The 14,602-nt window shown below is 36.9% G+C and overlaps 2 protein-coding genes across 6 annotated transcripts; both read left to right on the top strand.

Moving 5' to 3' along the window:
- Positions 1-2,903, top strand: LOC147291535 (histone-lysine N-methyltransferase, H3 lysine-9 specific SUVH1-like). Of its 2 annotated transcripts, none has more exons than XM_086236165.1 (2): positions 1-123; positions 354-2,903. In XM_086236165.1, the coding sequence occupies exon 2, from the start codon at positions 535-537 to the stop codon at positions 2,644-2,646; it is 2,112 nt and encodes a 703-aa protein (XP_086092291.1). In that variant the 5' UTR covers positions 1-123; positions 354-534; the 3' UTR covers positions 2,647-2,903. The 2 variants fall into 2 exon arrangements, with proteins under 2 accessions (XP_086092291.1, XP_086092292.1); XM_086236166.1 differs by having other exon boundaries at positions 16-123; positions 329-2,903.
- Positions 2,904-5,175: 2,272 nt separating this feature from the next.
- On the top strand, positions 5,176-13,616 carry LOC147291534 (TMV resistance protein N-like). 4 transcript variants are annotated; one of them, XM_086237932.1, is made up of 5 exons: positions 9,162-9,697; positions 10,130-11,231; positions 11,401-11,676; positions 11,778-12,641; positions 12,753-13,615. In XM_086237932.1, the coding sequence occupies exons 1-5, from the start codon at positions 9,180-9,182 to the stop codon at positions 13,281-13,283; spliced, it is 3,291 nt and encodes a 1,096-aa protein (XP_086094058.1). In that variant the 5' UTR covers positions 9,162-9,179; the 3' UTR covers positions 13,284-13,615. The 4 variants fall into 4 exon arrangements, with proteins under 4 accessions (XP_086094057.1, XP_086094058.1, XP_086094056.1 ...); XM_086237931.1 differs by lacking the exon at positions 9,162-9,697 and adding an exon at positions 5,176-5,416 and having other exon boundaries at positions 11,778-13,616; XM_086237930.1 differs by having other exon boundaries at positions 11,401-11,664; positions 11,778-13,616.
- Positions 13,617-14,602: the final 986 nt, after the last annotated feature.

The following is a 14,602-nucleotide window of genomic DNA, read 5'->3' as shown; positions in this document are numbered from 1 at the left end:
GCAAGAGAGTTTAAAGTTAGACCGATGTAAAAAGGTAGACACTAGGAACTGAGGAAGTGCGCTGTGTATCACCGGAAGACTGGTACGGAGAAAGGCCCAGCCATCGATGGAAAATTCAAAGAGGTAAGGATATGGTTTTTCCCTTCTCGTTCTTTTGCTCAAATTTTCATGCATGTAGAAATTCCTGCTTAATTTTGATTTTTCTAAATAATTTTCAAATTTTGGCCAAATGCCCTTTATATTGTCATGTGTCTGTATCTGATTGTCATTAGATTTCTGCTTGAGATGCTGTCATGTTAAAATTGAGAATCTTTTCAATAATGTGTAGCATTGTTGGCACCCTCTTCTTGCAGAGAAACATGTTTGAAGCCCAAAATTTGGTTATTGGGCATAAAATGAAATTGGGATTTTGGACAATCTTTTCAAGCACCCTGTAGTTGAAGAAAGAGAAATTTTAAGAAAAAAGGGGCTTTTGGGTTTGTAGAAAAGGCGAGAAACTTTATTTTTGTGTTTCTTTGTAGACAAGGGTTTGTAATGGAAGGGGGGTCAAGCAACAACTTTGTTCCTCCTTCAACTGGTATTGATAAGTCAAGGGTTTTGGATGTAAGACCTCTGCGTAGTTTGATGCCAGTGTTCCCAAATGGCCCGGAAGCCCCTCCCTTTGCCAGCATGCCTCCCTTCGGCCAAGCCCCTAATGGGTATTCTCCGTTTTACCCATTTAGTGTACCGCAGGGCTCTCAGACCTCGCCTGATCTCAATCCTCCTCCAATGCGGACACCAACCGGTCCCATACCTGCTCCTATTCGGTCATATAGAGCCCCACACCCATCTGGGGGACTACCGCATGACTTTCCGGAGGAGTCTAATGGAGACAAAGGGTCATCAATGGATGGGACAGCGAATGAAGATGGGTATTTGCCGGGTTCTTCATCTCGAAAGAAGACCAAGATAACTAGTTCAGCTCGAAAGAAGACCAAGAAAAGTGGAGACCCTGATTCATTAACCTTTTCTGGAAACAAAGGGCCGAGTGTGAACTTTGTTTCTTCTATCAGTCCATTTCAACTAGAAGATGGTAATAGGGAGTTGGTTAATTATGTACTCATGAATTTTGACGCACTCCGGAGAAGGATCTGCCAACTTGAAGATTCCAAGGAATTGAACAGTGGGGGTATTAAGCGTGCAGATTTGAAAGCTGGTAATATTCTGATGACCAAAAAGGTTCGAACAAACATGAATAGGAGAATTGGAGTTGTCCCTGGAGTTGGGATTGGGGACATTTTCTTTTTCCGAATGGAATTGTGTGTTGTGGGATTACATGCTCCATCAATGGCCGGCATTGACTACATGACTGTCAAGGGTGATTCAGAAAAAGAGCCAGTGGCCTTAAGCATTGTTTCTTCAGGAGGCTACGACGATGACACAGAGGACAGCGATGTCTTGATATATAGTGGTCAGGGTGGGAGTACCAACAACAAAGACAAGCAGGTGTCTGATCAGAAGCTTGAAAGGGGCAATCTTGCTCTTGAGAGAAGCTTGCAACGTGGCAATGAAGTAAGAGTGATTCGGGGTTTGAAAGATGATGTTCATACAACAACAAAGGTCTATATCTACGACGGCCTATATAAAATCCACGAGTCATGGACGGAGAGGGGGAAATCTGGTTGCAATATGTTCAAGTACAAGTTAGTAAGGGTGCCTGGACAACCTGGTGCCTTTTCAGTTTGGAAAACAATCCGAAAGTGGAAGGACGGTTTGTCATCAAGGGCTGGACTTGTTCTTCCGGATCTCACTTCAGGGGCAGAACCTATACCTGTTTCCCTTGTAAATGAGGTTGATAATGAGAAGGGCCCCGCTTATTTCACTTATTTCCCTACACTCAAGTATTCCAAATCTTTCACTTTAAAGCCACCTTCTTTTGGCTGCAATTGTCATAGTGCATGCCTCCCAGGTGATACGAATTGCTCTTGCATTCAGAAAAATGGAGGTGATTTTCCTTATACAGGTAATGGGTTTCTAGTGAGCCGTAAACAATTGTTACATGAATGTGGTCCTACATGTCCATGCTCTCCTAACTGCAAAAACCGAGTATCCCAAACTGGTGTAAAAGTGCGCTTGGAAGTGTTTAAAACAAAGGACAGGGGCTGGGGCCTACAGTCATGGGATTCTATTCGTGCTGGTACTTTTATTTGTGAGTATGCTGGCGAAGTTATAGATGAAGAAAAGTTAAAGCATAAAGGGGAGGAAGGCGAAAACAATGAATATATTTTTGATACAAGACGTAATTATGACTCGTTCAAGTGGAATTATGAACCTGGCTTACTAGACGAGGAGAGTTCTGATGATTCTAATGAGGAATATAGCATTCCATATCCCCTAATCATAAGTGCCAAGAATGTTGGGAATGTAGCTAGATTCATGAACCACAGTTGCTCACCAAATGTCTTTTGGCAACCGGTTCTATATGAACACAACAATCAGTCTTTTCTCCATATTGCTTTTTTTGCAAGCAGACACGTTCCCCCTATGACAGAGTTGACATATGATTATGGGATTTCATGCTCTAATGAAGCTGACGATAACAATGAACCCCATAAGAAAAAGAAATGCTTATGCGGATCATCAAAATGTCGGGGTTATTTTGGTTGATGGTAGGCTCTACTGACAGGCAATCATGGTGCCCGCATACATGATCCTGTTATATGTTTTTGAACTTAGTGTAACTGTGATTTTGTTGTTGTTTATCTTGCAATCTGTGGTCGATGTTTTAGGTTCCACGAACAGACAATCATGGTGCCAGTAAACATGATCCTGGTTAAAATGTTTAGAATCTTTATCATGTTTGTATGTTTTTGAACTTGCATAACTGTGATTTTATAGTTGTTTATCTTTCAATCTTTCAGGGAGACATGCTTGCATAGTTTACTTTCCTGCCTAGGATTTTCTTCCTTTTCTTTTTTTTTTTTTTTTTTTTTTTTTTTTTTACATAAAAAGCTTGGTGCATGCAAACATATGAAAAAAATCTAAGATTGATGTGGAAGAAGGCGTATGTTAAGGATTCAAGAAATGTTTTATTAGTAATCTGCTTAAATGCTTGGGATGGAAGTAATTGTTCATCCTCCCTTGTGGTACTAAAAATTGTTAATAGAAGTTAATGCTCTGGAGGCTGTTACTCATTGAGCATCCTTGAACTGACCATATGTAGAAAAAGTTCCATTCCCTATTGAATGTTTACTAAATAATATTGAATAACTATATGAATATGTTACAATAGTGTTGCTCTTTTATTGCTGAATAAGTAAGGTGGTTGTGTTAGGGAACACCTGAATTGAGTTATAGTTATTGCTTGATTGTTCATTGCTACTGCTCCCAAAAAAATCCCTTATAACGTTTGATCTAATGTATTAATTTTTTGATGTATTGAATGTTGGCTGTCCATTTAGACACAGATTAAAGGTCATCCTTATTTATATTTCCCTCATATAAGCAGACCCAAAAGTTCTTAATATTACATGTGTAGCCCTGCTAAACCAAATTGATTGATCTGCGTCTGATTTCAGGCCATGACTTAGGTGACTAGGCAAGCATTTAGTTCAGAAAAACTTAGGTAAGGTTCACCTGGGTGTTTAGATGATTACCCTTCATTAGAGGAAATTTCTATGTTGAATACTGTGCAACATTTTTGATACATTGGTAAAAGGGTGGAATGGTTGTTTAAAGATCTATTTGATCGGGGGTCACATGTTAGACAAGGATTGATTGCATGAGATGAGCCATAAATATTATGCATGTGTTGAAGACTGCGCTTCACAGCTTAGCTTTGGGTTGCTAGAATAGAGGCTTAGAAATTTGCATACAATAGCTTATGTGGAATGATGTAGAACAGTAAGGGGAGGATCCCACTCTAATAGGAATTAGGAATCACTTCAAGTTGAGAATAAGGCCTCACACCATAGAACTGTGAATCACTCATAAGTAGATAATTTTGAAATATTGTTCATTTCCTTGAAATAAACAGACGTTTATGATTTTTATTATCAGCTTTAATGACCTCTTGGATATCCAAGAAAGACTGTAGATCTCCAAGCATGACTCTTTGACTCTTATTTAAATTTTACACTAATTCAAGATTGTAGATCTTTAGACTTAGGAGAACTCACTTTAAAATCTCCACTCACATTTATCTATTCTTTTCAAAATCTCCTGCAATTTTTATTTATTCTTTTGGGGCTGTGTTATACTAACTCCCAACTTGGGCTTGCTGTATCATAGTCCCACCAGATCTAAGTACTAGGGATGCTTGAGGGCCAAGGTTGGGGACATTGCCCCTTTTTCAGTTTATAACAGGGGTTTAATGACTTAATCTGGGATAGATGTACGGAATAGATTTACGGCTGTTTAGGTACTGTGATATGTGAACAAGACAAATAAAATTTGGCTTTGCAAATAGATAGAGAGGAAGTACTGTCAGAAAGTTTGCTTCACGCGAAAATGCGATGAAAGGTAATATTCTTATAAGTTGTAATAAGTTTAATACAAATAATTTCATTACCTAAAAGAATCATTGTGGCTGTTCACTGTTCAATAAAAGTGGGAAGAGACGATAAGGCAAATTCACTCCTACCAACCTTAATAATAGTCATGAGGTGCTGGTCAGAACGAAAACGCTCCAACTATACAAACAAGTTAGCAAAAGAAAAATACATAATTCTTCAAGTGAATTGAAGACCACTCGTTGTAGAATATCGTCCCCATCATGAAAGAAAAAGACATCACTGTGGATCAAAGATTTGATGAAGTTACACCGAAAGTTCTTCACCATTTAACTTGTTCTCATTCACATTTATGATACAATACAAAGCACGAGCCCTGATACCATCTCTTTGAGGCTATCTGCAGGTCTGTGATAAACAAACAAAATGGCTCTTATCACCAATCGAGGAGTCTCTAACTCTTCCTCTTCTTCTTCTTCCACTCACTCACGGACGCACGATGTCTTTTTGAGGTGAGGACTGCGGATACACGCACAAATTTTATAGATCATTTGTACAATGCTTTGATCTGCAACCTTCATTGATAATGAGCTTACAAGAGGGGAAAATATATCAACCGAGCTTCTCCAAGCAATTGAAGAGTCGAGGATTTCTATCATTGTATTCTCTAAAAACTATGCATCCTCGAGGTGGTGCTTGGACGAACTCGTTCACATCCTTCAATGTAAAGAATCAAAGCAACAAATGGTTAGGCCAGTTTTTTACAAAGTAGATCCCTCCCATGTACGGAATCAAACAAAAGCAAGTAGTTTTGGTGACACATTTTCTGTTCATGAATCCAAATACAACATGGAGAAGGTGCTCAAATGGAGGGTGGCTCTTACGGAAGCAGCAAATTTGTCTGGATGGTGTTTCAAGGAGGGGGAGTACGTATATTTCTAACCACTATAGTGCATAGCTTACTTAGTATTTATCTTTATTTTCAACCCTGTTTTAGTATAAAAGTATTGTTTTGCTAACTCATTGGTGCTTCCCAAGCTACGAACCTTCAGTATCGGATGGTGCAATTTATCAGAAAGTGATTTCCTTGCGAGTCTTGACAGTTTGTCCACATTGACATCACTTGATCTATCAGGAAACAACTTTGTTAGTCTCCCTGTAGACATTAGCAAATTTGTCAATTTACGCGACCTTTACTTGTTTGATTGTAAGAGGCTTCAAGAAATTCCACAGCTTCCACCAAAAGTAAGACAGGTTTTGGTAGCTAATTGCAAAGCATTGGAAAAGTTTCCAAGACTGTCAAGCATATTTGAACATAATGAATCACAGGGGCTTGAGCTGATCGTTTTGACGTGGCAGAGTATAATTGCAACAGAGTATGTGCGAATAATGGCTTTGACGTGGCAAAGATGGAAAAACTTTTACTGAATCAGGTTACATATATGGTTCCTGTCCTCTCAGTCTCTCTCTTTCTCTCTCTCTCTCTCTCTCTCTCTCTCTCTCTGTATATATATATATATATATATATGGTTAATTATGATGATGATTGTTGTAGCTATATATTGCAGGTATCTTCTCCATTTAAAATTATACTTCCTGGCAATGAAGTTCCAAACTGGTTCAGCTGTCGTAAGATTCTATATTTTATACATGAACCTCCTACTCCTACTGAAATTATTAATATTTCACCCAAGTACGTTAATATTTGTGAACTTTCTATTGAAATTCCTTGAGATTTGGAGTGAGAGAAGTCAGGATTGGCTGTGTGTGTTGCTTTTGAAATCAAGCAAAAAATATTAATGATAATGAGTTTTTGGAATTTGGAGTTGAAATTCGCATCAATGGAAAAGAAAAGTATCTTATGCGGATTTGGCCTTGTGAAGCAAAGACAGAGTCAACTCATGTGTGGCTCAACTGTACTCCTCTATATCATATGTGGCATAATCATGATCTGGAAGATGGATTGTTATATCATATGTGTCAATTTACATTTTACCTTCGATTCATAAGCTCATCATCTGTGTTCATTAAAAGCTGCGGGGTCCACCTAATATGCAACCAAGTCAAATTGGTGATGCCATGGATGCAGCCAATCATAGTGATGATGTGGATCATCATGAGCAAGAGCTGAAGCCACAAGAGAGGCCTCCTGGATCCTCAGTCGTACTCATGGAAGTTGATGATATTGATACCAACGACATCGTTGATGGTCATCATCCAGAGCAATTGCTTTCCTTGTCTCCTCGAAATCGGATCCAGCAATGTCTTTCCTGGATACCCCGCGTCATGGATGGTCATGATCACACAAATCATCCAATCCTCGAACCATGTCTTTCCTCGACCAATGTCTTTCCTTGTCTCTGGAACCAACCAATCCTTGAAAACAGATGTTGAGGACCAACAACCATCCATTGATTGCACAATGATATGATTCATTAGGATGCTCCATACACACTCCCATTGTCTTCCTTGGTGTTCGTCAGGTAGCTCAAGAGGAGTTCTATCAATATTCAGACTATAATTGCAGAGGTGGTGTTTTATAAAATGTGGGAGCTGTTGGTAATATTTTAAATCTTGAATAATATGACATTTTTTGGTCATGATATTTTGCTAGGCATCTCTGTATACGTTATGGAATTCTTATATTTTGAATAGCTTGTTCGGTTTATCATATTCTTTCTTTCAGTTAGTGGACACTAATGGATCACTTAATTTTTTTTCAAGAGTCTAATGGATGCTCCAGTAGTAGTGCGTTTGGAATTCTGATTGAATAATGATATGGCATTTTGTGGTCATGATATATGCACTTTAATGTTCAAATCTATCAATATTTGATTTTTCTATGCATCTCTGTATATGTTCTAGAAGGCCTTCCTCAATTAAACTTCTCCTAATTCTACTGGGTTGTGTTTGTCATACTGTTTTCTTGATATGCCGGTGCACCTCTTTGGCTTTCCTGTTAATTAATGTATCTTATTTTTTATTTGTTTTTCTATTTGTATTAAACATACCAGCAATTCAATTTAGTAATTATTAGGGTACTAAATTACTAAAAACATTTGAATGCATGATTTCTAGTTGTTTCTTTCCTGATCACTAGTAAATTAGAAAGGTTATGTTCATCTTGAGTGAGATTCTATTTATGCATCTTGAACTGTGATTCATCTTGAACTGTTATATTCATCTTGAACTGTGATTTTGTTTATGAAAATCATATGCTTTATCTTGAAGATATTGGGATATAGTTATTTGATTACACAAAGGGTGATATACTAGTTATTTGAACATTGGAATATATATATATTTTTTTTCTGCTTCTCACTTTTATTCTTCTTTCTTATATAGTGACTGATCCTCGGCCTTAGAAATGCACCCTCACTGCTACAAGATGACTTAGGGTCTCAGATCAACACACTACTGGTCTTCAGCACAGCATCAAACACTCACCTGAGGGTCCTTCCTTTGGCTCAGGAAGTAATGCAAGTGAGAGTGCCTCTTATGAAGGTATTGCTAGTGATGCATGCTTCCAATAAAGGTGTGAACTCTGCAGCCAATGTTGGTGATGGTGTGAACTCTGCTCATGCTGGTGCTGTAAGTACTGCAGATAATGTAGCCAATGCTCCTACTGCCCAAGCCACTCTTACTAATGCTGATACTGCCCAAGCTCCTACTTCTTCTGCTGCCACTCTCTGTACTTGTTTTTGTTCTATGACTTGGTCGATCTGTATCCGTTATTTTGTTTTTTCTTTTTAGGATACAAAAAATAGGCCATGAATGAAGAAATACTGGGCCTTTCAAACCTTTTTCTCGAAATGGGAAAGAAGATGGTACACTCCAAGTCTCCAATTGTATTATTTAAGTGCTTATGGGTTGCCAAAGAGGCAAAGATCCTACTTCTGCAATTGGTAGGTCACCGGGTTATTCAAATAAGTTGTGTTTTCTGCGGTTTTCCCATGTTACAACTTACTTACCTTACTAAGCAAACCGGCTCGAAAGCAACAAAGCAACAAAGGAACGGATTAGAACTTGTGCAGTAATGTAAGCTAATCCAATAATAGAACTACGGAATCTGTAGCATGTTTACCCCCTTTAGATAATGCATCCGATGGAAGAAGATGCTTTGTTCATGAATGTGAGTGAATGGTTCTGTTGTTTATTCTATGCAATCTCCTGCTTCAATTGTGCATGTTAATGCTTAACTCACTCACATCTCTTTTTCTGCTGTGAGTCAGAATTATTACATGCTCGATCGATAGATCATTCACTTCTTTCAATGGACCCTATACTCCTGTAACTTACATAATTACATATTTACTGTTTTATCTTCCATTTGTCTGAGATAAAAAAAAAAAAAAAAAATCCTCTTTTTAATTGCCCATGCATTTTCTCATTTCAGTCCCTTTGTAATCACACACTTCGCACATGTGAGCTAGCTGTATACAGGCTGTCACAATTTTCTCTAAAATGCGAGTTGTTTATATTGTTTTTGGCACCAGATTTTTCTTTCCCTTTTACCAACCTTAATAAAAGTCATGAGGTGCTGGTAAATTAAAGACCACTCGTGGAGTATCGGCCCCATCATGAAAGAAAAAGACATCAGTGTGTATCACCTTTAACTTCTTCTCATTCACATTTATGAGTGATACCGTCTCTTTGAGGCTATCTGCAGGTCTGTGATAAACAAACAAAATGGCTCTTATCACCAATCAAGGACTCTCCAAATCTTCCTCTTCTTCTTCTTTCACTCACTCATGGACGCACGATGTCTTTTTGAGTTTTAGAGGTGAGGATACACGCACAAATTTCATAGATCATTTGTACAATGCTTTGATCCGCAAGGGAATTACCACCTTCATTGATAATGAGCTTACAAGAGGGGAAGAAATATCAACTGCGCTTCTCCAAGCAATTGAAGAGTCGACGATTTCTATTGTCGTATTCTCTGAACACTATGCATCATCGAGGTGGTGCTTGGATGAACTTGTTCACATCCTTCAATGCAAAGAATCCAAGCAACAAATGGTTAGGCTAGTTTTTTACAAGGTGGATCCCTCCCATGTACGAAATCAAACCAAAACAAGTAGTTTTGGTGACGCATTTGCTGCTCAAGAAAGCAAATACATAGACAACATGGAGAAGGTGCTCAAATGGAAAGCAGCTCTTACAGAAGCAGCAAATTTGTCTGGATGGTGTTTCAAGGAGGGGGAGTACGTATATTTCTAACCATTATAGTGCATGATCTTATCTTTCTTTCCAAGCCTTTCTTTTTCTTTACATAAAAACAATGGTTTGCTAAACAATGGTAGACTGAGCACACGTAATAACCATTTAATTTTTAATTATTATATATGTAGGGGAAGTATTAATTAGTTTATCGGACTTCAAATCAAGCATAAATTTCTAGGTCTATTTACTTATTTGTTTTTGCCTAATCCTCTTCATCCCGCTCTAGAACAATCAAACATAACAAGGTAGCTTTATTTTTATTTTTATTTTTTTGCTGCCTTTTGAGACTTTTGATTCTTTAAGAAGGTAGCTTTATATTTTGTTAATCTAGTAAAATTCTCTCTATTTTCATGTGTAACAAATATAGAAAAATGTTGATTTAGTAAATATATCGTGTGTTTTTTAACTTGTAGGTATGAATCTAAATTTATCAACAACATCGTTGAGGAGATCTCAATGAAAGTACTAAACCGCACCTATTTGGATGTTCCCAAATACCCAGTTGGAATACAGTCTTGTGTACAAGATGTGAATGTTCTTTTAGGTGTGGGGGGAAATGGTTGTTGCATGGTTGGGATATGGGGGACACCTGGAATAGGCAAGACAACAATTGCTAAAACAATTTATAATTCAATTGCCCATCAGTTTGAAGGTAGTTGTTTTTTAGCAAATGTTAGAGAAAATTCAATGCCACATGGAGGCTTAACCCAACTACAAGAGACTCTTCTTTATGAGATTCTAGGAGGCATAAACTTGAAAGTGGTCACCGTTGATAAAGGTATTAGTGTTATAAGGCAACGACTAAGTCATAAAAAGGTTCTCTTAATTCTTGATGACGTGAATCAATTAGACCAGCTAAAATATTTAGCAGGAGCTATTGATTGGTTTGGAGAGGGCAGCAGAGTTATCATAACGACAAGAGATTCGAGATTGCTAACTCGTCATGAAATTAAGTTAGTATACAAGGTCAAGAAATTAGATGACCAACAAGCTCTTGAGCTTTTTAGTATGATTGCCTTCGAAAGAAACAAACCCCCATATGATTATTTGGAGCTTGCAAAATGTGCAATAGCCTATGCTCAGCATCTTCCATTAGCTTTGACACTTTTGGGTTCTCATCTACGCAATGAAAGCATAGATCATTGGCAAGCAACATTGGATCATTACGAAGAAGGTCCTTATCAAGATATTCAAAAGATACTCAGAATAAGTTATGATGCGTTGACATATCGTGTGCAACAAGTTTTCCTTGACATTGCATGTTTCTTCAAGGGTGAAGATGAGAACTATGTGATACAAGTACTAAGAAGTCACAACCTTCAGTTCCCTAAGGAGTGCATTCAAACACTTGTACAAAATGCCCTCATAACAATTGAACAAAATAGGATTTTGATGCATGACTTGCTAGAACAAATGGGTAAGGATATTGTTTACGAAGAATCTCCCACGGAGCCTGGGGAACGTAGCAGGTTGTGGTTTCATGGCGATGTGGAGCATGTTCTAACGGAAAATACAGTAAGTAGAATATTTGTTCTTATATTCAATTCGACATGAAAATCCTTATGTAACATGCATATAATTTGCTTATCAAAATCATGAAAGAGAATTAAAAGCTTAGAGCAGTATTTATATTTTCATTTGACAAAGGACTTGGTTTGTTAATACCATTTCTTTTCCATACTAGGGATCAAAGAAAGTTAAAGGCATCATGTTGAAGTTGCTCAAACCAGATGAGATACACTTGAATGCAAAAAGCTTCATAGGGATGAAAAATCTTGAATTTTTTATAAATCATAATGCATGCCTTTCTGGAGACATTGATTATCTCCCCAACAAGTTGAGGTTGATTGATTGGGATGGATATCATTTACAATATTTGCCATCCAATTTTTGTCCAAAGGAACTAGTTGTGTTCAAAATGCCTGGGAGTCGAATCACACAACTCGAGGTGGGATTTAAGGTACTTTAAATTATTTCCAACCGTTATCATTTTAAAGAGTTTTTTTTTTTTGAAAGTTTTTTCTTTAATATTTGTTTTTCCTTTTGTTTATTGTCTCCCAGAATTTGACAATGCTAACATCGCTAAATCTTAGAGAATGTTCATTCTTAACTAAAATCCCTGACTTGTCTGGAATCCCAAACATAGAGTACTTGGATCTAAGGGGTTGTAACAGTTTGGTTGAGGTTGATGATTCTGTTGGATTCCTAGATAAACTTATTAGATTGGATTTGGCGGGATGCTCTAACCTTATGGTATTTCCAACAAGAATTAGCTTGAAATCGCTGAGATGGTTTTTGCTTACAAACTGTATAAGGCTTGAGACTTTGCCAGAAATGGACAAGATGGAATCCCTAGAGCATTTGGTACTTGACTGCTGCGGTATAAGAGAATTGCCTTCATCAATTACATATCTCACTGGGCTTCAAAGATTAAGCGCAACATATTGTGAGAACCTTACAAATATATCATTGAGCAGATTTGGAAATAATAAAGTGAACTTGGAAGGTTCATCGAGTGGCAAATCACTATCGCTTCCAACAAACTCAAGCATTTCACGTCCCAATCAGTATTTATCAAATAAGGATTTCATTGTGAGTCTTCAACTTTGGTCCACATGGACATCACTTGATCTATCAGGAAACAATTTTGTTAGTCTTCCTGTAGACATTAGCAAATTTGTCAATTTGGACAGCCTTTTCTTGAATGATTGCAAGAGGCTTCGAGAAATTCCACAGCTTCCACCAAAAGTAAGATTGGTTTCGGTAGAAAATTGCAAGGCATTGGAAAAGTTTCCAAAACTGTCAAGCCTATTTGAATGTAATGAATCACAGGGGCTTGAGCAGATCGTTTTGACTAATTGCAACAGAGTATGTGCAAATTATGGCTGTGACGTGGCAAAGATGGAAAAACTTTTACTGAATCAGGTCCTCTGTCTCTGTCTCGCTATCTCTTTCTCTACCTCTATCTCTCTCTATATGTATACATTATATATGATGGTTAATTATGATGATGATTGTTGTAGCTATATATTGCAGGTATCTTCTCCATTTCAAATTAAACTTCCTGGCAATGAAGTTCCAAACTGGTTCAGTAGTTGTCGTAAGAATCTCAATTTTATACATGAAAGTCTTTTGCCAGTGGACTTTAAGGTGGTTAATATTTGTGAACTTTCTATTGAAATTCCTCGAGATTTAGAGTGGGAGAAGTCAGGATTGGCTGTGTGTGTTGCTTATGAAATATTCAGGCAAAGTAATATTAATGAAGATGCGGTTTTTGGTTTTGGAGTCGAAATTCGCATCAATGGAAAAGAAACAGGTACAGTATGGACGTGGGCTAGTCTAATAGATTCAGAGTCAACTCATGTGTGGCTCAACTATATTCCACTATACAATAAACCCCATGAGGAAGGTGGAGTGTTATATATGTGTCAAGTTGCATTTTTCCTTACTTTGTGGAGCCCATCGTCTGTGTACTCACCACCGTCTGTGTTGGTTAAAAGCTGTGCGGTCCACCTAATATGCAACCAAGTTCAAGTTGGTGACGTCCTTGATCTCACAATGATATGATTCAGGGTGTTGCATATTATTTTTGTTTTCTTTTTATATTGGGGATGGCCTCTGCAATTACTGTTTTTGTAGTGTTGTGGAGAATCTATATATTATCAATTGGTTCCTCATCAGTACGGCAATACTCACTCCCATTGTCTTCATTGGTATACGTTGGTGTTTCATTAAATGTGGGCGCTGATGGTAATATTTTAAAAATTGAATAATACCACATTTTGTGGTGATCTTATATGTACTTTTATACTTAAATTTTATCAATATTTTACTATGCATCTCTGTATATGTTCTGCAATTCTTATATGAGGTTTTTAGATAAAAGCCCATTTTGGGAATGAAATATTGGATTTAACCCAAACATTTTTGTCTTTGGATTTTAATCCATTTTTTATTTTTGTATGTCCATTTTGCCCCTTGCTATAAATAATGGAAATACATTAGAAATCCCTAATTTTAGGCATTTATTACTCATAATTTTGAATTTCACTGTTTTTATTTCCATAAATTTGATGACACCTGCATCTAATTCAAAAAAAAAAATTGTTAACAAATATGAAGGTCAACATATAAAAACCTAAATATCATTAACATGTTAAACACCCAATATTTATATAACTTACCTACTATATAGAGGAAAAATTGAAACAAACCTTTACTTTGGGTAACAAAAAAAAAAGAGAATAAACAAGAAAAATATAAAACACAAATAAGAATAAGAAAATACCTAACTTAGAGGTTGAGGTTGAAAAGAAGAAACCTCTAATTGTGAGCACTGCAGAAGAGGATTTTTATGGAGATAAGTAAAAGGGAAGAACACGAGAACAAGATGATGCAGGAGCTACAATTGCACGTTGGTTTAAAAAGACAATGGCTGACTTAGCCTTTGGGCTAAAACAAGGACCGGGGCATCTCCTTTTTCACCTTTTGGGCTGTTCAAACTAAAAAGAAATGGACCTTATGTTTGGATCTAAAATAACTATTTACACAAAGTGAAAATAACACAAGTAAAAACAACTAGAAAATTATATTTTCTCTTCTATCATGCTACATCAAGTTTTAGTTAAAATAATAATAATAATAATAATAATAATAATAAAGTCAACATGCATAAAATCAACCAAACAATTTAACACATCAAAACTATATCAACATCAAATCAGCATTAATATTAAATTTTCAAAAATCTATAGTCTTCACAGTTTTCATCGCTGAACAACATGAGAACTTTTTGTATTATTTGGTGCACATATGAAAACTTCATTTAATTGGGAGAAGAATCTAGATCACCAAAAATCTTCAGTCTCCATATATAGCCAAAATAT

The sequence above is a fragment of the Dryas octopetala genome, chromosome 3, assembly GCF_963921425.1.
Source record: "Dryas octopetala chromosome 3, drDryOcto1.1, whole genome shotgun sequence".
Classification (NCBI taxonomy): Eukaryota; Viridiplantae; Streptophyta; class Magnoliopsida; order Rosales; family Rosaceae; genus Dryas; species Dryas octopetala.
Note: the sequence above shows the minus strand (reverse complement) of the source record. Positions and strands in the feature narration are given on the sequence as shown.